Below are 21072 nucleotides of genomic sequence, written 5' to 3' on the forward strand. Positions count from 1 at the left end.
TAGAGGAGGGACCAAAAGTGGAAGAATCTCAAATTACAGGGACAGAATCTAAACTTTTTTTTTTTACAGGGACCAAAACCGGATTTCCCTCATATTACAGGGACCGAAAGGGGTATTAACCCTAAATATTATTTATTCTTTTCCTTTTTCGGACTTGCCTCAATAGTCAACTTTCACATATAAAGTAATAGAAAAAAGGTAATATTTTTAGGGTTAATTATGTTTTAGGTCCCTGTAAATAGGCGTGTTTCCAACGTTAGTCCCTACTTAAATTTTATTAAATTTTTGGTCCCCAACATTTTTTTCAGTTAGCAAAATAGGTCCTCGCTGTTAATTGTTGCTGATTGAGCAAACGGTGAAGCACACGTGGATGCCACATCTGACTTTTTTTGTTGGGTTAAATATGTTTTTAGTCCCTATAAAATTGAGGCATTTTAAGTTTAGTCCTTACTTAATTTTAATAGTTGTTTTAGTCCTTACAAAAATACTATGCACTCAATATTAGTCTCTGCTTAATTCAAATTTGTTTAATTTATGCTTAAACTCTTAAGTTTTTTAACAATTTTTTGCAGACATGTTAAGAACATTACTAAAAGTTCTTCCGCAAAAAATTATCGCAAAATTTGATTTATATGTCCAGATTTTATTACTTTTATCTTTAACTTTTATTATTTTTATAAATTCATATTTAATTCCCTTCATGTTAAAAAATTCTAAATTTTGTAATTGAACCTTTCATAGTGTTCTAAACTTGTCTTAAAAAAACCGTTCAAAAACTTAAGAGTTTAAGGATAATTAAACAAACTTTGTTTTAGCATGACTAAAATTAGAAGTATTTTTTTTTTTTGGAGGGACTAAAAAACCTACTAAAATATGATAGTATTTTCATCACGACAATTTAGCAAGATTGTCGGATAATACGACATAATCAATGAAAATTACACAAAACATCGTTTTTCTCACAATCACATAATCACACATAACGATCCAAACGGTCCAAATTACACAAATTCGCCGGTAATGACCCGTAATCACTTAAACACACTTAATGACATGTAAACGATCCAAATTACACAAATTTGTCCATAAATTTCTAAAATTACATTATCTCACATAAACGATCAAAATGACCCAAATTCATCGTTAAATTACAAAAATACAAATACATTAAAAATCAACATTACGGACATAAATTCGAAAAACATTACACTATTACACTCAAATTGGTGAGAATATTCCGAGGCACCGTCATGCTCTATCATGTAGATAACTTTTTTCTTCATCGTTAGAACCAATTCCTAGAATTATGAAACCCATATTAATTCGAACCAACCTATATGCTCCCATTTCATGCAAAACTAGTGGCAGTATACAAGATGTCTACAGATCAACCGAGTAATGCTTAATTCAATTCTACAAAACCAGATGGTATTGTGAGGGATGCCTCCTACTTATAAACACCTTTTCAAGTTATAGTATAGTCCTTACTTAATTTTAATAGGTTTTTTAGTCCCTACAAAAAAAATTACTTCTAATTTTAGACCCTGCTAAAACAAAGTTTGTTTAATTATTCTTAAATTTTTGAACGATTTTTTTGAGACAAGTTTAGAATACTATGAAATGTTCAATTACTAAAATTTAGAATTTTTTAACATGAAACGAATTAAATATGAATTTTTGAAAACGATAAAAGTTAAAGATAAAAGTAATAAAATCTGGTCATATAAATCAAATTTTGCGATAATTTTTTGTGAAGGAACTTTTAGTAATGTTCTTAACACGTCTACAAAAAATTGTTAAAAAACTTAAGAGTTTAAGCATAAATTAAACAAATTTGAATTGAACAGAGACTAATATTGAGTGCATAATATTTTTGTAAGGACTAAAACAACTATTAAAATTAAGTAAGGACTAAACTTAAAATGCCTCAATTTTATAGGGACTAAAAACATATTTAATCCAACAAAAAAAGTCAGATGTGGCATCTGCGTGTGCTTCACCGTTTGCTCAATCAGCAACAATTAACAGCGAGGACCTATTTTGCTAACTGAAAAAAACGTTGGGGACCAAAAATTTAATAAAATTTAAGTAGGCACTAATGTTGGAAACACGCCTATTTATAGGGACCTAAAACATAATTAACCCATAATTTTATATATCTTTCTTATAATTTTGGCCTACGGTTATAGATTTACTATTTTATCGTTCTTTTTCCAAATAAATTTTATCAAAATTTCTGTATCTCTATCTTTACCTTTATAAAGTTGATATAATGTTATTATTTCGGTACAAACTTTAATAATTAACTTTTAGATAAATAATATAGTAAAAATGTATCTTTCAAAAAATAAAGTAAAACTGTAATTAATAATAATAATCAAGAAAACACAATCTTCCCAAAAAGTTAAGAAAATAAATGAAAAGATACTCTGAATTTATAAAGACAAAATCAAATATTTTTACAATATCTTTTCAAACACAATCTTCCCAAAAAGTTAAGAAAAGAAATGAAAAGATACTCTGAATTTATAAAGACAAAATCAAATATTTTTTACAATATCTTTTCAAAAAGTTAAGAAAAGAAATGAAAAGATACTCTGAATTTATAAAGACAAAATCAAATATTTTTTACAATATCTTTTCAATTAAGTAAAAAGATATGATATATTAAGAAATATAAAATTCATTTAGATTTTAAAATTTCTTATCAACTAAGTAAACAAATCTTTTCTGGTTTATAAATTATTTGCAATTTATCTAATAACCCCAATCCAACAAGCATACAAACCTCTCTATCCTTCATCATAGAGAGATTTTAATTCATGGCTGCTGCAACACATAAGCTGGTGAGTACTACTTACATTCCTAACGACCTTGCTATCCCTATTCTTTCCAAATTGCCTCTTAAATCCCTCAAACGATTCACATGTGTTAAAAAATCATTTTCTCTTTTGTTCGAAAGCCCTGATTTTATGACCATGTTTCGCACCAATTTCATATCCAAACACGATGAGGACAACGAAAATACACTTCTCATCCTAAAGGAAAGGACACAAAGGATTCCCTTTCCCTACACCTTCTGCACATTTGTTGGTGACAAGTTGGAGGTTGGGGAGAGATTAGATTTTCCACCTCCATTAATTAAGGGGATTCAAATTGAGATTTTAGGTTGTGCTAGTGTTAATGGCACTCTTTGTCTCTACCAAGGAAATTACTATTACGATAACACAAGAATTGTGTTGTGGAATCCTGCTACCACAGAATTTAAGGTTGTTCCACCTAGCTTTCAACTGTATGACAACATAGAGTTGAAGACAAGTCCTAAGGCATTTGGTTATGATCGTGTTAGATATGACTATAAGTTGATTCGCATTGCATATTATCCCTCAAACTTTGAAGGTAATTGGGTTAAAGTACCTGATAAGGATAGCTATTTGTGGGATGTGGATTATGATGAGTATCACACTGTTTGGGATAGACTAGTAGTGGAGACGAATGACCCTTTCTGGGAGATATATAGCCTCAAAAGTAACTCTTGGAGGAAAATCAATGCCATTGAGATGAGTTTTAATTGTTGGCCAGATGGCCATCCGGTGAACTTGAATGAATTTTGCCATATGTTAGGCCCATCTGATGATATTGTGTCATTTGACTTTATCAATGAGATATTCTCTACCACGCCTTTACCCCCGGATGGGCGCTTAAGCAACAAGTCTTCCTTTGCATTAGGAATCTCATTCCCATGTTTTTATGAGTTACCTACATTGGAAAAGTACTTAGTGTTGATACATGGGTCTATTGCTTACATCTCTCATATTGAGGCGTCATGTTTTTATGACATATGGATTTTGGGTGAACTTGGTGTTAAAGAATCGTGGATTAAACTCTTTGTTGTTGGACCTACACCTTGCATAATGCGTCCTTTTGGGGTAGGCATAAAGAGCTTTGTATTCATCAGAAAAGATGATGAGGAGATAGCTTGGTATGATTTAAGTACCCAAAGGATTGAGGAGATCAAGGTTAAAGGAGAGTTAGCTGGATTGAAAATTATAGTTTATAAGGAAAGCTTTCTTTCTTTTGAAGGAATTAGTATTTAATGTGTTGGTAGTTTAATTTTCATTTGCTTTTACCCTGCAATGATTTTATAAATAAACCAAAATATAAGCTTATAAATAAGAGGTTATAGGAAATAAGAGTTTCTACACTAATTTTAGTTCAAATAATGTTTAAATTATGATGATGTAAAAGAGAGAATAGTTATGGGAAATCCTACGAAGCAAAAAGTTTATTGTGTCTCTATTTGTGTCTCTATTGGTAATTGATGGTCTCATTAAATTTTATTGAAGCCTTTACTAGTGTTTTTCTTGGTTTTGACCACTATGATTAGTTAGGAAAAGGAGTTCTTTGTAGATTCACTAATTTTTGAATACTATGATTGGTATTTAGAAATGGGAGTCAGAGAGGACAATTGATATAATTTATAGGTTCTTGTTTTTTTTTTTTTTTTGTTACACTTATAGGTTCTTGTTTGGATTTACATAAATAGTATTTACATAGGAGTAATTTTGTTTGAAAGCAAAAATGAGACAAGCGTATTCACTTATATAGATAGCAAAGTCTTTTACAAATTTTTAAATACTCTATCAAATGAATGTGATCAACTTTTCATTACTTTCCATAGAAACTGCTGAGAAATTCACTATTTCAAATGAGTATGAAGTAATGTTTTTGTGTTGGATAGTGAAGAAGCCATAACTGTGTTTGCAATTACAAGTTCTGACTCAATTATTATTTATTGAACATTGTTTTGTTTTGGTTCTTTTACTTCTTTTATTGTGTTTTGTTTTGTTTTAGAACTTTTATATCATTTTCATTCTACTGCCTAGCTTTTCTATCACTATTCTACGCAGAACTGAAGTAGAACTAGTTCGATGGCAGCACATTCTAAGATTTTCAAGAATAACCCTAATAACGAAGCTAACAAGAGGCAAAGAGCAGTTTCGTCCTCATCCCCTTTAGTGCCTAAATTCGATCAACAGAAATTGAGGTATTTGCTTGTGAAGATGTTTATAGGCTTGGAACTTCCTTTCACTAAAGTTGAGCATCAAGATTTCCAAGAATTTGTAACTAACTTGAACCCAAATTCAATCTTATATCACGCACTACACTTGCACATGATTCTCTGTTGCTATGGGATGTAAGAAAGGCGAAACTGAAGATCTTTCTCGCCCAACACTGCCGAAGAGTTTGTCTAACTGCTGATACATGGACATCTATCCAAAATCTCTGCTACATGTGTGTTACTGCCCACTTCATTGACAATAACTGGACCTTGCAAAATAGGGTTTTAAGTTTTTGTCAAGAGGTTATGGCGAACACTATTGATAATTGTTTGACAGGATGAGGAGTTAATAATATCTTGACTGTCACACTTGATAACGCCTCCTCAAACGATCATGGAATTCAACATGTGAAGAAGAAGCGATTATCTTGTAATAGCTTACTTATGAAGGGGGAGTACATAAATTTGCGTTGTTGTGCGCATATCCTAAACCTCGTTGTGAAGGAAGGGTTGAAAGATATTGAGAAGTCTGTTTTAAAAATCCGAGGTGCAGTGAAATATGCCAGGTCCTCTCCTCATAGGTTTGCAAAATTCAAGACATGTGTAGAAAGGTCGAACACCAAGTACAAAGTTCTTGTGTGTCTTGATGTAGAAACTAGGTAGAATTCAACTTATCTAATGTTAGATTCAACTTTGAAGTGCAGTGATGCATAATTACCTAACTTATGTATAGTTTCCTCGTAAAAAATTGAATCAAGCAGAGCATGTGACAGCAGCTACTTCACAATAACACAAGCTAATGAGTTACTATACTTTACATTTTTCACATTCTTTATCACCGAGGTCATCATGAAACCGACGATCAGCATAATATTCAAACAGTGCTGTGTATAACATAAATAACAACCAAACAAATCGTCTAAAACAAATATAGCAACATCTGCCACTGCCTTTACTAAATCCACACTAAAATTTTACATGAAAAACTGAACTTTATTGTTTTATACCATGGAAGGGAATTATCCTAGTATCTATCACTCGGACAAGATTAAATTCAGCAGACAAGTCGAAGACAGATGTGGTGTTTCTTTACTCCTTAATGACATGAAATAACCTTCATTCTTAATACAAACTACTTTACTCCTTAATAACACTTATGGTTGATTGCTTCATTACCAGGAAACTAAGAATCTTCAACAATCACCACCACCATTAGTGAAGAAACTACGGATTCCATCTTATTCTTATACTATCAAACTAAATCCAAACACCTTAATGGCTGCCGAGAGTTCATCAAGTAAACCTTCTTTTTCAAAGGATTCAGAATATTCTCTTATCGATCATTCTGAATATAAGAGAATCCTTGAAGAAGACCCTTAGGCAATCATGGACAAACTCTTATCTAATGAACTTGGTCATTCTTCACAGACTTCTCAATCTACAGCACAAGTAGAAGCTACTGAAACCCAGAGTGAGTCAATCAAGACGATACTTGATGAATTAAGGGATTTGGCATTTTCAAGAAACTTAATGAAACATTTACCCAATGATATGACTCTTGGAGAAGAGGTGAAATCTTTACTAGTTAAATTCAATTATAGAGCTAATGAGCTTTCTGATAAACAAAGTTCTGGTCTTACTGATTTCACCAGAATCTTCACAGAAGCCACAGTGAATATTGATGAAGGAAAACTGAGCAATGTTACTCTTCAACATCTTAATGTGGATAATAAAGATTCAATGTCCAAGCTTCAAGCATCCAACGACATAATAATGAAGTTTGACGAGTCCATCAGTGCCGCTGAGGATAAGATCAAGGCCAGGTATGTTGAAATTTAAGATATCAAACCACAGATTCGTTTGCTTGAGGAGAAAGCATGTAGGGTTCGACAAGAGAAGTCACAGTTAGAGGATGCTTGCTTGATGTAAGGAGAAGAGAACTGAAATTGTGGAAGAAGCTAAAAATGTAGTCTCTATGACCATACAAACCCACGAGAAGATTGATAATGTAAACAAGAAGAAGCGGGAGTTGGATTCAAATTATGATACGCTTGAAGGAAATTATGCCATAATGAGACTGTCAATTTTATAAACCATCAATTTAGTTCACGTATATCACTCTCTCGTACTTAATCCTTAAATTATATAAAAATAATAATAATGATTAAAAATCATCAAAAGTTTCTCCTTTTCTTGTGAATTTCATCCAGAAAATGACATCCTATATTGAGAACCTTTTCGAAGTCTTTGTCATGACTAGAAAAATGGTTGAGGATCACATTGATGCTTTACGGCAAAGAGAAAAGCTTATGCAGCGAATGAGAGATGCTAAGAAACAGAAGGAATCAAAACATAAAGAAAAGTTGGATGAAAAAAATTAGAGTTCTTGCTGAGCAAAAGAAAAGTACTGAGTTGGAAAAATAACAATGTTGAGAACATAGAAGATATTGCTAAGAATATGGTAATTGAAAGAGAAAAAGCCGATGTTGAGTATTAAGAATTCTAAATCTTCATAAGCTTAAATTCAGATTGAAGGCATGTATTTATTTGTAGTCCTTCGACGGCCCCTTATAGACAAAGAGATCGGTCTCCTTTTTTTCTTCTCAATTATGAAACGAAGTGTCATTTTGTGAAAAGTTATACTACATCAATAATCACAATGACAATACATATATCTTCATCACAAATTTGAATGCTAATCTTATATCTATATTCATCCTTACATCTACATTTTTACTAATGTATGAGCTGTTAGTGTAAAGGACACTTACACAGACTGAGCAATGAGAAAGAAAGAAGGAACGATTGAAAGAGGATATGATCAATTGTGTATACGACTTATCATTGAATCAGTAGTAAAATCAATTACATATACAATGGTATTTTTAGACTTGTAACACAAGTAAAACAGTTACACAACTAACTACTAACTAACAGCAAGTTAGGTATTTTCCTAACTATTCATGGTTGAATTACTCACACCATTCTCCCTTAATTCAACCTCTTATTCATCAAATTGAATTACACCTAGTTCATCTCTAACTAACAAAAATCCGTCAACTTTTGCTCCATTCATCAAGGCATCTGCAATTTTAGACTCAGTTGGACAATGCATCACTTTAAGCCTTCCATTGTTCACCTGCTCTCTTAGGAAATAAAATATTACTCCTATGTGTTCGCTTCTGCCATGCAACAATGGGTTATTCGCTAGATTTATTGCTGACTTATTATCTATTAGCAGTTTGATTGATTTCTTCACTTCAGCCATTAGCTCCTTAAGCACAAAGCCAAACCAAATTGCTATGTACTCAGTCTCGCATGATGATAATGACACCATATGTTGATTCTTTTAACACCAAAAGATTAGTGCTCCAAGAAACTTAAAGAAATATCCAGCAGTGCTCCTTCTATCTACTGTCTCCTCATCAGTCAGCATCAGAGAAAACAAATTAGCAATGCATCTGTCTGCTCTGCAACTTTTAGAAATATAATTCCAAACCACAATGTGCCTTTTAAGCACCTTAATTTTCTTATTGCTACATTCATTCGAGATCTTCTAAGATCATCCATAAACCTACTTATTAATCACACTGCAAAATATATATCTAGCCTAAGTGAACCAACAATTTGTTTGAACAATGTTGAATCCACTTTTTCTTCTTCAATTAGTTTCTCAAGCTTGAAATTCACTACAACTGGTGTATCTGCAGGGTTGCAATTATTCATATTGAACCTTTTTAAGACTTGCAGTTGCATACAATTCCTAATGTAAAAAAATTCCCTTTGAACTTTTTGATTTGATGCCCCTCCTTGTCTTTTATTAGAGGATTCACGTTTCTCATCATATTTAGTATTCTCTTAATTCAACCAATTACCTTTCTTGTACTTTCCCTAGCCTTTCTTCCATTTGAATCTATCAATTCCACCACCTTTCTTGAATGTTTGAGCTTGCTTGCAACAAGTCTCAGCTCATGAGCCTCTAGTGATCCTTGCAAATCTTCAATTTTTGACGATGCTAGATCGTTATAAGCACGTTGAATAATTTGATATATATAAATCTATTAATTTTATTGATATTTACCCATGCATGAATAGAAGCAAGCTGCTGTCACTAATCATTTTTCAATGGCTAAACCAATGGTTTTGAAATCAACATTCATAGACCCAGGGGATACATCATTGCTCATTGCTACGCATGACCCTTTGAACTCTTTGTAGGAGATCAACGGCCTTTGGTACTAGAAAACAAAACGTGTCAAACACATGCTATAAAAATATGTTGATTGCGGGAATACACTTTCTCATGTTTGACCTCATAATAAAAATCTCAGTCCCCCCAATCCCACAAGTGGGGAAACCTTTATCAAGTCCACACACGAATGTTTCCCTCCTACCCACTTGTACATCAGAAACATCTATTAGTGTTGACAGATTTTCCTTCTGTGGGTAAGTAGCGTATCACAATTGTCTATTTCACTTCAATTTTCTTTCTTATATTTTAATTTTGTCCTTTACTTAAATATTTTATTTAAACAATAAAATCAAAAGTAGTCAATTATCTGTCAAAAAGAAAAAAAAACAAAAGAGTTAATTAATTAGGTGTATTTTTTTATAAGAAAATATATTATTAAAAAAAGTTTGAATTATTTTTGAGTGGAAATAAAAAGTTTGAATTGTTGATTGCTTAATTTTTTTAATCATTGGAATCAAATATGTACTAGTTTTTTTACTGGATATGTACAAGTTGCTTAACGGATGTTTATAGATAATATGATTTTTTTGACTAATTATAGATAATATGACATTGTGAGGGGCATATATTTTAATAATGGAAGTGGAGGGACTAAGGAGTAAATTCCTTATTTTATCCAAATCGAATATATGCTCTAACCAGCCGCCCTAAAGGGCAAATGGACAAGCATCACATTATTATAGCCTATTCCTTACAAATAAAACGGCACAATCAGTCAGCATAATAAGTGATGACAGCCTAAGATTAATTTTTTTAATATCTCTCCCTTGTCTCTTTTCAAAAGTAAAATATTATGTTGTCTCCTTCACAGTTCACATGACTTTAACTTACATTTAATAAAATACTACACAGACTAAATAAATGATATTAAGTGTAGTTGTAATATGGAAAAAGTAAGGGTGGTTGTAGTAACAAACAAAATCTTACCTAAAAAATATTATTTTAGTTTTTTATTTATTTATAATTTTTCATTAAGTTTAATGTTATGATACATTTTAAGCGACGACTCTAAGTCTTCGCCTCCAAATTGAAGTATAATAATGTATTAATATATTTTAATGCAATTTGTTTTATCTCAAGTATGTGATAATCTAAGATGTGAGGTTATGATAATATACACACACACATAACAAGTTCAAGTTCTGTTTTCACCTAAATAGGTTCATGTTCTAATCGATCCTTTTTACACTTAGGATAGCTAATTGATTACCTATATCTAAATTAGTATGGTAACCTCTACCAGAAAAAAATACGATGTATTCATTAGCTTTAGGGGTGAAGACACAAGGAAAAATTTCACAGGAAAGCTTCATGAAGCTCTCAAAAAGGAAAATATTGAAACATATATTGATTTATATGTTAAAGTTGGAGATGAGGTTGGACCAATGCTTATCCAAGCAATCCATGACTCACAAATATCTGTCATTGTTTTCTCAAAAAACTTTGTAACCTCAAAGTGGTGTTTGGAGGAACTCCTCCATATACTAGAATGTAGAAAACATCATGGACAAGTAGTTTTACCTTTTTACTATGAAACCGATCCATCAAATATTGTAGGTTCTGGGACAGGGAGTTATGAGAAAGCATTCGCAAGATATGAGAGAGAGCTCAGGAACAATCAATGTGATGATCTCACGAATCCGGAAAAAGTGTCCAAGTGGAAAGCTGCTCTTGCAGAGGTTGCTGCTATATCCGCACGGGACTCTCGTCACTATAGGTAAATTACTACATGCTCTTTCTTGGATTTTGATTTTCTGCGATCAGTACTTTATGAATTCACGCAATCACAACATCGATATCAAATTAAGTTTGGTGTTTCTGCTTTTAAATATCAAGATCTACATTATATCTAAATCGTTATAATAATGGATCAAATAGGAGAGAATTTTATAGTTTAAGAACTAAATTGAAACTTTAGTCAAAAGTATATATATTTTTGGTCACTTAATCTAGTGGTTAGATACTCATCCTATGAGGTGAATAAATGGTGAATCCGGGATTCAAACTCCGTTTATTCGCCTTATGGGGTGAGTATCTAGAAAATTGAAGCATTCATGATTAAGTCTATTTTATTCTGTATTTCATATTTGTATTCATATTTTTTTACTTATATTTTTTTGTCTAGTGATGATTCTCAATTCATTCAATGTATTCTGAAAGACGTTTTACAAACACTATCCCGGTTGTATCCTAATGAACTAAGAGATCTCATTCAATTTGATGAAAAAGATGAAGAAGTTGAGAATTATCTTAAAAAGGTTCCAAGAATTGGAATTTGGGGTATGAATGGATTAGGAAAAACAACCATAGCTAGACAAATGTTTTCCAAGCACTTCATGCATTTTGACAGTGCATGCTTCTTAGAAAGCATAAGCCATGGGTCAAAAGAATTTGGACTTCCATATCTGCGTGATAAGCTTCTCAATGATCTCCTAAAGCAACTAATTACTACATCTAATTTTCATGAAATTAGTGGTAAAAGAGTTTTCATTGTACTTGATGATGTTGATAATGGTATGCAATTAGATTATTTGTGTGGAGAACTCAATGAACTTGCACCAAATAGTAGAATCATTATCACAACAAAAAATAGGGAAACTCTTAATGGAAGAGTTGATGAGATATATGAGGTCAAAAAATGGAATTTCAAAGAATCGATAGAACTTTTTAGCTTGGCTGCCTTCAAGCAAAAGCATCCTAAAGTGGGTTATGAGCGTCTCTCTAAAAGGGCAGTTGCGTGTGCACGTGGTGTTCCTTTAGCTTTAAAAGTATTGGGTTCACATTTTCATTCTAGAAATCTAGAATTTCTGGAATTTGAATTGAACAATTTGGATAGGAAGGGAGAATCGTTGTGCGAAATACAAGATGTGTTAAGAGTGAGCTATAATGGATTAGAAGTGCAAGAGAAAGAAATGATTCTCGACATTGCATTCTTTTTCAAAGATGAAAATAAAGATTTTGTTATAAGTATACTAGATGCTTGTGGCTTTGATGCTTCTGGTGGAATACATATCCTTAAAGATAAAGCTCTTATCACCATTACAAATGACAACAAAATACAAATGCATGACTTGCACCAAAAACTGGCTTTTGATATAGTTCAATACAAAAAAGATCAAACAAGAAGAGACCCACGGAAATGTAGCCGATTGAGAGATATCGAAGAAGTTTGTGGTTTCCTTAAAAATAACAAGGTATGAAATTCTAAAATCTTGTCAATATATGTTTCTAGTTAAAAGTTATATAGCTAAACTTGTTACCATTTTCTTACCTCTTTATTTGAATTGTTTGCTAGGGGGCTTATAATGAAGTTGAAGGTATAGTATTTGATTTGACTCAAAAAGTAGACTTACATATCCAAGATGACACGTTCAATTTGATCACTAAACTAAGATTTCTTAGACTACATGTCCCTCTGGGTAAGAAGAGATTGACTACCTTGTATCATCCTGATCAAGGCATAATGCCATTTTGTGATAAATTGAGATATCTTGAGTGGTATGGATACCCTTTTAAGTCTCTTCCCCAACCTTTTTATGCCGAGCTTCTTGTTGAGATTCGCTTGCCGCATAGCCATGTAGAACATCTATGGTATGGGATTCAGGTACGGTTATGCAGTGTGTTCACTGTTTATGAAGTTTGAATTCCTTATAGAATTTAAAACATATTTAATACTTTAAATGCAATTTGAGGAAATTCCTTTTTTACTTGTTATAGGAGCTTGTGAATTTAGAGGGAATTGACTTAACTGAATGCAAACAATTGGTGGAGCTCCCTGATTTATCTAAGGCAACAAGACTTAAATGGTTGTTTCTATCTGGTTGTGAAAGTTTATCTGAAGTTCAACCATCAACTTTTCATAATGACACACTTGTTACTTTGCTACTAGATAGGTGCAAGAAATTGGAAAGTCTTGTATGCGAGAAGCATTTAACATCTCTAAAGAATATTGATGTTAATGGCTGCTCAAGTCTCATTGAATTTTCTTTGTCCTCTGATTCAATTGAAGGGTTGGATTTAAGCAACACAATAGTCAAAACATTGCACCCATCAATTGGTCGTATGAGCAATCTTTCCTGGCTTAATCTACAAGGTTTAAGGCTGCAAAATGTGGCAAAAGAATTTTCTCACTTGAGATTGTTAACTCAGCTTTGGATTTCCAATTGCAGTGTGGTAAAAAAATCAAAGTTGGAAGAGATATTTGAATGTCATAATGGTTTGGAATCATTATTAAAAACATTGGTCTTGAAAGATTGTCGCAACTTGTTTGAGCTTCCCACGAACATCGATTCATTATCAGCATTGTATGAATTAAGACTAGATGGAAGCAATGTGAAGATGTTGCCTATAAACATCAAGTATCTCTCAAACCTAACAATTCTATCCTTAAACAATTGTAAAATGCTTATTTCTTTGCCAGAGCTTCCTGAACACATCAAAGAACTTCGTGCTGAAAACTGCACCTCATTGGTTGAAGTATCAACTTTGAAGACTATGTCAAAACATAGGAACGGAGATGAGAAATATATTTCATTCAAGAATGGAAAAATGTTGGGATCAAATGAACTTTCACTCAAATGCATCACGGAAGACACAATACTAGTAATGAAGAGTGTTGCATTGTACAATGTACTAGTAGATAAACGTTGTTCAGAAATTCATAGCTACAATTATGATAGTGTTGTGGTGTGTTTACCAGGAAGCAGAATTCCAAGCCAGCTCAAATACAAAACATCAGATTCCAAACTAACTATTGGATTGTCGGACATATATTACTCGTTGGGATTCATTTTCGCCGTGGTTGTTTCTCCATCCAATGGAATGAAGAATGAGCGTGGCAGTGGTGCTAAAATTCGGTGCAAATGTTACAGGGAAGATGGAAGTCAGGTGGGAGTTTCTTCTGAGTGGCATAGTGAACCTATAACAAATTTGGATATGGATCATGTTTTCGTATGGTATGATCCATACTGTTTTGGTATCATACAATACATCAACGAAGGAAATGTTTCTTTTGAATTCAATGTTACAACTGATAGTGAGGAACATGATTGTTTTCTCAGTGTGAAAGAGTGTGGAATATGCCCAATATATACCTCAGAATTTATTTTTTAGTCTTTTAGGCATGTTGAAGTTAGACAATGATGTAGAATCATGTATGCGTAGGAATATTCAGTGTGATGAAATATGTCATGAGATAAAAGACAATGACATTGATTCACATGAAGGATAAGAAGAGGAGGAAAACACTTGTACTTTGACACATTGGATTATTCAATAAGAAATTTTTATGATTCTCATATATTATTATTCTTCACCTTTTTGGTTACTTAATTAATTTGATTGTAATTTAATATGCTATGTTTATATGGAGGAGTCCCATAGGTGCAACTCAAATGGTAAAAGATCGTGGTGCATTTGAATATCGCGAGTTCAAACCCGCAATACCCAAAATTAGGAACAAAGCTAAGATATTATAATCCATTTACATTTTCTCATTCCTTTTATCCAAAATTCTCCCTCTCCTCCCTTTTTAAACTTCCAAACAAAGGCTTAAATTTTATTTTAACATGTTAGTATAATTTATTGAATTTTTTTATGTAGCTATCACATCATTTATTACATATGGAAATTGTTCACATCTATTTTCTGGAGAGAAGAAAATTAACGTCAAAAAATTGTAAACACAAGATCTTGACTTATTTACATAATTATAAAAATAAAAATAAATCCTCAAAGAAATTTATAAATTGTTCAAGCATCTTCTAACTGCGACTTCTCTTGTTGAAGCTTACGTACTCTTTCCTCGAGCAAACGAATATGTGCTTTAATATCTTGAATTTCAACATCCATAGCCTTAATCTTATCCTCACTCGATCTTGATTAATGTCTTGATTAATGTAGTGTTTCTATTTATTATTTTGTTATGTTACATGCAACATACCGTTAAATATTTGTATCACATTCGTTACATATTTGATGTTCTTATATATGCGCATACAAATTTTTATATAAGGATACAAGACATTCTTTGATCACATGTAGATCGACGAAGTGATTTTCAAGTTTTGTGTTTTTATTAAATATTTTGTTATGTTATATGAAAAACACCATTAAATATATGTATTATGCACTCGTTACATATTTTATGTTCTTATATCTGCGCCAATAAATTTTTATGTATAGATACAAGACATTCTTCGATCACCTATAGATCGACAACGTGATCTTCAAACTTTGTGTTTCTGTTAAATATTTTGTTATGTTATATGCAAAAAAAAAAAAAAAAACGTTAAATATTTGTATCAAACTCGTTACGTATTTTATGTCCTTATATTTGAGCAAACAAATTTTTATGTACAGATACAATACATTCTTTGATCACCTGTAGATCGATGACATGATATTCAGGCTCGATGACAAACATTGTCAAACGTGTCTATTCGACGACATATGTTGGTACTCCGATTGGATAAATTGCGGTTGCAATATGATTTATCATCACATCCAGGGCCGGCCTTGAGGGGGTGCAAACAGCTCAACCGAGCTGGGCCTCCCCCAAGGATGGGCCTCAAAAAAAAAATTATACCCAGTAGTATACTATCCAGTAGTATACTATCCTGCAATAAAGGGGGTGCAAACAGCGCATGACTTTTGATTGTTTTGTGCAGGTTTAATTTTCCTCTTGCTTTTGGTGTTAGGTGGGGATTCCTCATGTATACGGTAGTTATTTTCACCTATGGGTGTACCGCATATATACGGCACGTTGTATTTATCTTTTAAAAAATATAAATAGAGCATTGCTCTTTTAAAAAAAATACGTTTTGATTTTATCACTGGCCTCTTTTCATTCCCAGAGCCGAGCCTCCGAATTCTCAGGGACGGCCCTGATCACATCTCGGATGTGCGATGAGGCGGTATGAACATATTCATACCATTTTGATGCATTCTTCTGTTGTACCGGAGCTGAATGTCTTCCAAATAGACCATACACTCCAAGATTTTTTGTGCATGATAAACTTGAGAACATACATGTTATTATATTTATGGAGACACACTATAGTACATATCAAGTTACATTTCTTGGTTTCAGGACCAACAAACGTGGAGGTTATGATAGATGAATATCATGTATTTTCTTGGAAGAATTGGTCAATTGATAGTTTATTACCCACTTAAGCTTAATCGACTAATGAATTATTTTGATCCGAATCCAAATCGAAATAATCCATTTTGCCACATCCTAAGAGAGAGGTGCAAATAGCAACCTAACCCAATTAGTGTAACTGGGCCGGCCATACCGGGTCGAATTTAACCCAAGAGTCTTTCCCTTCCCTCATTCCTTTCCTTGGTACGTAAACCTTATTCGTTCTAAAACCCCTAACTAGTGCAGCCAGCCTCTGCAGCTGCCCCTTTACACCGTCGGAGTATCACCCACCGAGTTCCAGTGAAAAAGTCCATTCAGGTTTTCCTTTTCTTTCATTCTTTCCAATTTTCGTTCCCCTTTCCCGGTTAAGCTCTGTAGTTTACTCTTTAAACTAAACTTAGGGCCTGTTTGGATCTTAGATTAGATTTTTTTAAAAATTTGATGTTGTTATAGTTATGTTTGTGTGTGGGTCGGTCTATAGCTACGGGATTGTTTGTTTGTTTCATTTCTAATAACTTGGAATTATCTTTTTTTGATAGGTTGATACAAAACAAAAATGGTGCAATACAATTTCAAGAAGATTACCGTCGTACCAAATGGAAAAGATTTCGTTGACATCATTCTCTCACGAACCCAACGTCAAACACCAACCGTTGTTCACAAAGGCTATGCAATTTCACGTCTCCGACAATTCTACATGCGAAAAGTCAAGTACACCCAGACTAATTTTCATGAAAAGCTTTCAACCATAATCGATGAGTTTCCTCGTCTTGGGGACATTCATCCTTTTTACGGTGATCTGCTTCATGTGTTGTATAACAAGGATCATTACAAGCTTGCACTTGGTCAGATTAATACTGCTAGGAATCTTATTGGTAAGATTGCCAAAGATTATGTTAAGTTGCTTAAATATGGTGATTCGTTGTATCGCTGTAAGTGCTTGAAGGTTGCTGCTCTTGGGAGGATGTGTACTGTGCTTAAGAGGATTGGACCGAGTTTGGCGTATTTGGAGCAGGTTAGGCAGCATATGGCTAGGCTTCCTTCAATTGATCCAAATACCAGGACTATTTTGATTTGTGGGTATCCCAATGTCGGGAAGAGTTCTTTTATCAACAAGATTACTAGGGCTGATGTTGAAGTTCAGCCGTATGCGTTTACCACTAAGTCGTTGTTTGTGGGTCATACGGATTATAAGTATTTAAGGTATCAAGTCATTGATACACCTGGGATTTTGGATAGGCCGTTTGAGGATCGGAATATTATTGAGATGTGCAGTATTACTGCTCTTGCGCATTTGAGAGCGGCAATATTGTTCTTCTTGGATATATCAGGGTCTTGTGGGTATACTATTGCTCAGCAGGCTGCTTTGTTTCAGAGTATTAAGTCTTTGTTCTTGAACAAGCCTTTGATTGTTGTGTGCAACAAGACTGATTTGCAGCCGTTGGATGGGTTATCTGAGGAGGATATGAAGTTGGTGAATGACATGAAAGCTGAAGCGTTGAAGACTTCAATTGGTCATGGAGGTGAGGGGACGGATGCTGATGTGTTGCTGACGATGAGTGCGTTGACTGAAGAAGGTGTGATTGCTGTGAAAAATGCTGCCTGTGAGAGATTGCTGAACCAGAGGGTTGAGATTAAGATGAAGTCTAAGAAAATCAACGACTGTCTGAACAGGTTTCATGTTGCAGTTCCGAAACCACGTGACCAGAAGGAAAGGCCTCCGTGTATTCCCCCAGCAGTTTTGGAAGCTAAAGCTAAGCAAGCAGCCGCTGAGGAGAAGAGAAAAACTGAGAAGGATCTGGAGGAAGAAAATGGAGGCGCTGGTGTATACTCCATGAATTTGAGAAAGCATTATATTCTGGCTGATGATGAATGGAAAGAAGATAATCTGCCAGAAATTTTGGATGGTCACAATGTGTATGATTTCATTGACCCTGACATTCTACATAGGGTGGAAGAGTTGGAAAGAGAGGAAGGGTTAAGGCAGGCAGAAGCTGATGATGATGATTTTGAGATAGATGGAACTGAATTGACACCGGAACAGCAAGAGGCTTTAGCTGAGATTAGGAGGAAGAAAAGTATTCTAATCCAACAACATCGGATTAAAAAGAGCACTGCTGAGAGCCGACCAACCGTTTCAAGGAAATTCGACAAGGACAGGCAGTTCACAACAGAAAGAATGGGAAGGCAGCTGTCGTCTCTTGGGCTTGATCCTTCTATGGCTATTAACAGAATGCGTAGCAGATCTGCATCTAGGAAAGGTCGGAAGAGGGAGAGATCACCAGAAGGAAGAAACGATGGGATGGATATTGATGACGACACACCTAGCAAGAAACAGCGTCTCAGTAGATCACTGTCTCGTTCCAGGTCAGTCTCTCGACCACCACATGAAGTTGTTCCTGGAGAAGGCCTTAGGGATTCTGCTCAAAAGATCAAAGCAATTAAACTTGCGAAGGGATCTTCCAAGAAGAGAAACAAGAATGCCAAGCGTGGAGAAGCTGATAGAGTCATCGTTAACCTTAAACCAAAGCACTTGTATTCTGGAAAGCGCTCCAAAGGAAAGACAGACAGGCGCTAAAATAGGTATTAAACTTTGTCTATGCAACTTTGATTATTTACCATGTAGCAAGTCACGGCACTCCAAAATTTTCATTAGTTTTCTTGAACTTATACACATTTTCGTTATGTTTTGTGGTACTTGCATGATTTATTATATTTTTCTTTCTCAACCATGAATATTATATGGTAGTTGTGGCAAAGAATAATCGGTCACCCAATTGTAAATCAATTGTTGCTTTTAATTTTTTTTTTTTAGTTATGTTGAAAATTTTTTCCATTTCACGAACTTTTAAAAATACACTATTTTTTCGTTTTATGTTCTGTAGTACTTGCCTGATAATTACATTTGACATCTCAACCTTGAATATTACAAGGTGACTGTGGAGAAGAATTGGCTAGATTTAAATAAATATTTGCATATAATGTTTTTCCTACTAGTTTCTTTATGTTAAAAATTTACACGATTTCATCAAAAACTTTATAATGATTTATTTTTCCATCTCACTGTTAAAATGGATTGAAGGAAATGTGCGGCTGTTATAACCAAGCAAGTTGTTTTTCATTTTATTAAGTGGGGTGATTTACAAATCTTGTTGCATCAAGTTCAATTTCTGCATATGCCATTCTAGTCATGAGTTTTCTAACTGCACTCCAATATCTGACTGAGTTTCCATTTTTCTTGAATCATGCATGTCGTAAGTCTTAATTTTGTTTGTTCCCCTGCAGCACTATGCAAGCCTTGGTCTTGATGATATCATTTATTTAAATCCTGTTTTTGTAAACCACTGAATGAATATCTGATTTTGTTTCTTGGTCACGGTTTAAGGTTCCATAATTTTATATACTTGCTGAGCCCCATTTCTCTCTGTCTTTCAAACAAAGGATGTTGATTTCTCTCCCTAACCCTTTCCCCCCTTCTCTAAATTCCAATCTAAGTCTTGAGTTTCGTCTAAAATTAGATAATATGTTGTGTTCTTAGACAATTCTTTTTTGTAACAATCCACCAGTGTCACTAAAATAATTATTTTCTTTGCAGGCAATGATGATGGCTTTGTGGGTGTCAAGAATTTTGTTCTATCATATTATTTATGTTCTCCTGGAGTTAAATGCATGGTGCTTGCTGCAGAGAAGTTTTTGTTATACACTTACACCTTTTATATTATTATTTATTAATGTTTCTTTAGTTCAATTTTGGATGCACTTTATGAATTTTGAGTTGTTTATGTACGCTGAGATATTTGAGTATTTGTTTCACATTTTGCAACTGTGGTTGTTGGTTATTCGAAGTTTTGTTGTTTTGTTTCAACTGCGATGACCTGTTAAATTTGTTGCTCGTTCTTGTTTCTGTTTTCATTTTGATATGAACACAGCATAAAAAATTTGATGTAATATTTCTTAAACTGAAGTTGAACCCACTTTTTCAAAGTGAACAGAATATGATTTTATTTAGGTGATGCAAATCAATAATTAGTATACTCTTCCAAATCAATTGCATCCTATTCCCAGATTAGTCTAGAGGTCTATCTACATTGGTAAAGGGCAAGAAAATAATGAATCTATCCCACAATTTTTATTTGAAAAGTAGGTTATAAGGCAACATTTATAGTCTTTCCGATTAAATGATCCGACACTTAATATAAGGATGTAATGACCAAAGTAATGTCATTAACACATGAAGAAAAAAACGTTAGGGTGTGTTTGTTTCAAGTTATATTTGTTGATTCCCGGGAATAAAAGGATAGGAATATATATGCTTATGTTTGTTACAAGTTTACTAAATTTTATTCCCGGGTATAAAACGTTCCTGGGAATAGAAAAAATTTCCCAAGGAAAAGGGTGGGAATAAAGTTCCCATGGAGATGAGTATAAATTTATAAATAGTTACCTATTATAATCCCTATTTTTATGGTTCCTAGGAATATTATAAAGTTAACCAAACATATTTTTTCCAAAATACCTTGGAATAAAATTCCCATCTTTATATTCCAAGGAATGTTATTCCTAGGAATAAATTTGGTAAACTTGAAACAAACACACCCTTAGGGAAGGACAAGA

At 33.5% G+C, this 21072-nt stretch overlaps 2 protein-coding genes and 1 pseudogene across 3 annotated transcripts; all 3 read left to right on the forward strand.

Annotated features, from left to right (window-relative positions):
* Positions 1–2761: 2761 nt before the first annotated feature.
* LOC146897094 (F-box protein CPR1-like) lies at positions 2762–4295 on the forward strand. The gene has a single exon (XM_085737500.1). The coding sequence runs from the start codon at positions 2823–2825 to the stop codon at positions 4095–4097; it is 1275 nt and encodes a 424-aa protein (XP_085593626.1). The 5' UTR covers positions 2762–2822; the 3' UTR covers positions 4098–4295.
* A 6125-nt stretch (positions 4296–10420) lies between these two features.
* LOC146897095 (disease resistance-like protein DSC1) lies at positions 10421–14613 on the forward strand (annotated as a pseudogene). Its single transcript, XR_015022140.1, has 4 exons — positions 10421–11031; positions 11440–12508; positions 12610–12918; positions 13032–14613. The product of XR_015022140.1 is annotated as a disease resistance-like protein DSC1 (transcript).
* Positions 14614–16649: 2036 nt separating this feature from the next.
* LOC146897096 (nucleolar GTP-binding protein 1-like) lies at positions 16650–20323 on the forward strand. The gene is made up of 3 exons (XM_085731515.1): positions 16650–16776; positions 16998–19041; positions 20054–20323. Exon 2 carries the CDS (start codon positions 17015–17017, stop codon positions 19034–19036), a length of 2022 nt encoding a protein of 673 aa, XP_085587641.1. The 5' UTR covers positions 16650–16776; positions 16998–17014; the 3' UTR covers positions 19037–19041; positions 20054–20323.
* Positions 20324–21072: the final 749 nt, after the last annotated feature.

The sequence above is a fragment of the Medicago sativa genome, chromosome 8 (genome assembly GCF_051527215.1).
Source record: "Medicago sativa cultivar Bolivia chromosome 8, Bolivia_mono, whole genome shotgun sequence".
NCBI lineage: Eukaryota > Viridiplantae > Streptophyta > Magnoliopsida > Fabales > Fabaceae > Medicago > Medicago sativa.

Coding starts and splice junctions, on each gene's coding strand:
- LOC146897094 (XM_085737500.1), top strand. CDS start 2,823: ATGGCTGCTGCAACACATAAGCTGGTGAGTACTACTTACATTCCTAAC.
- LOC146897096 (XM_085731515.1), top strand. CDS start 17,015: ATGGTGCAATACAATTTCAAGAAGATTACCGTCGTACCAAATGGAAAA.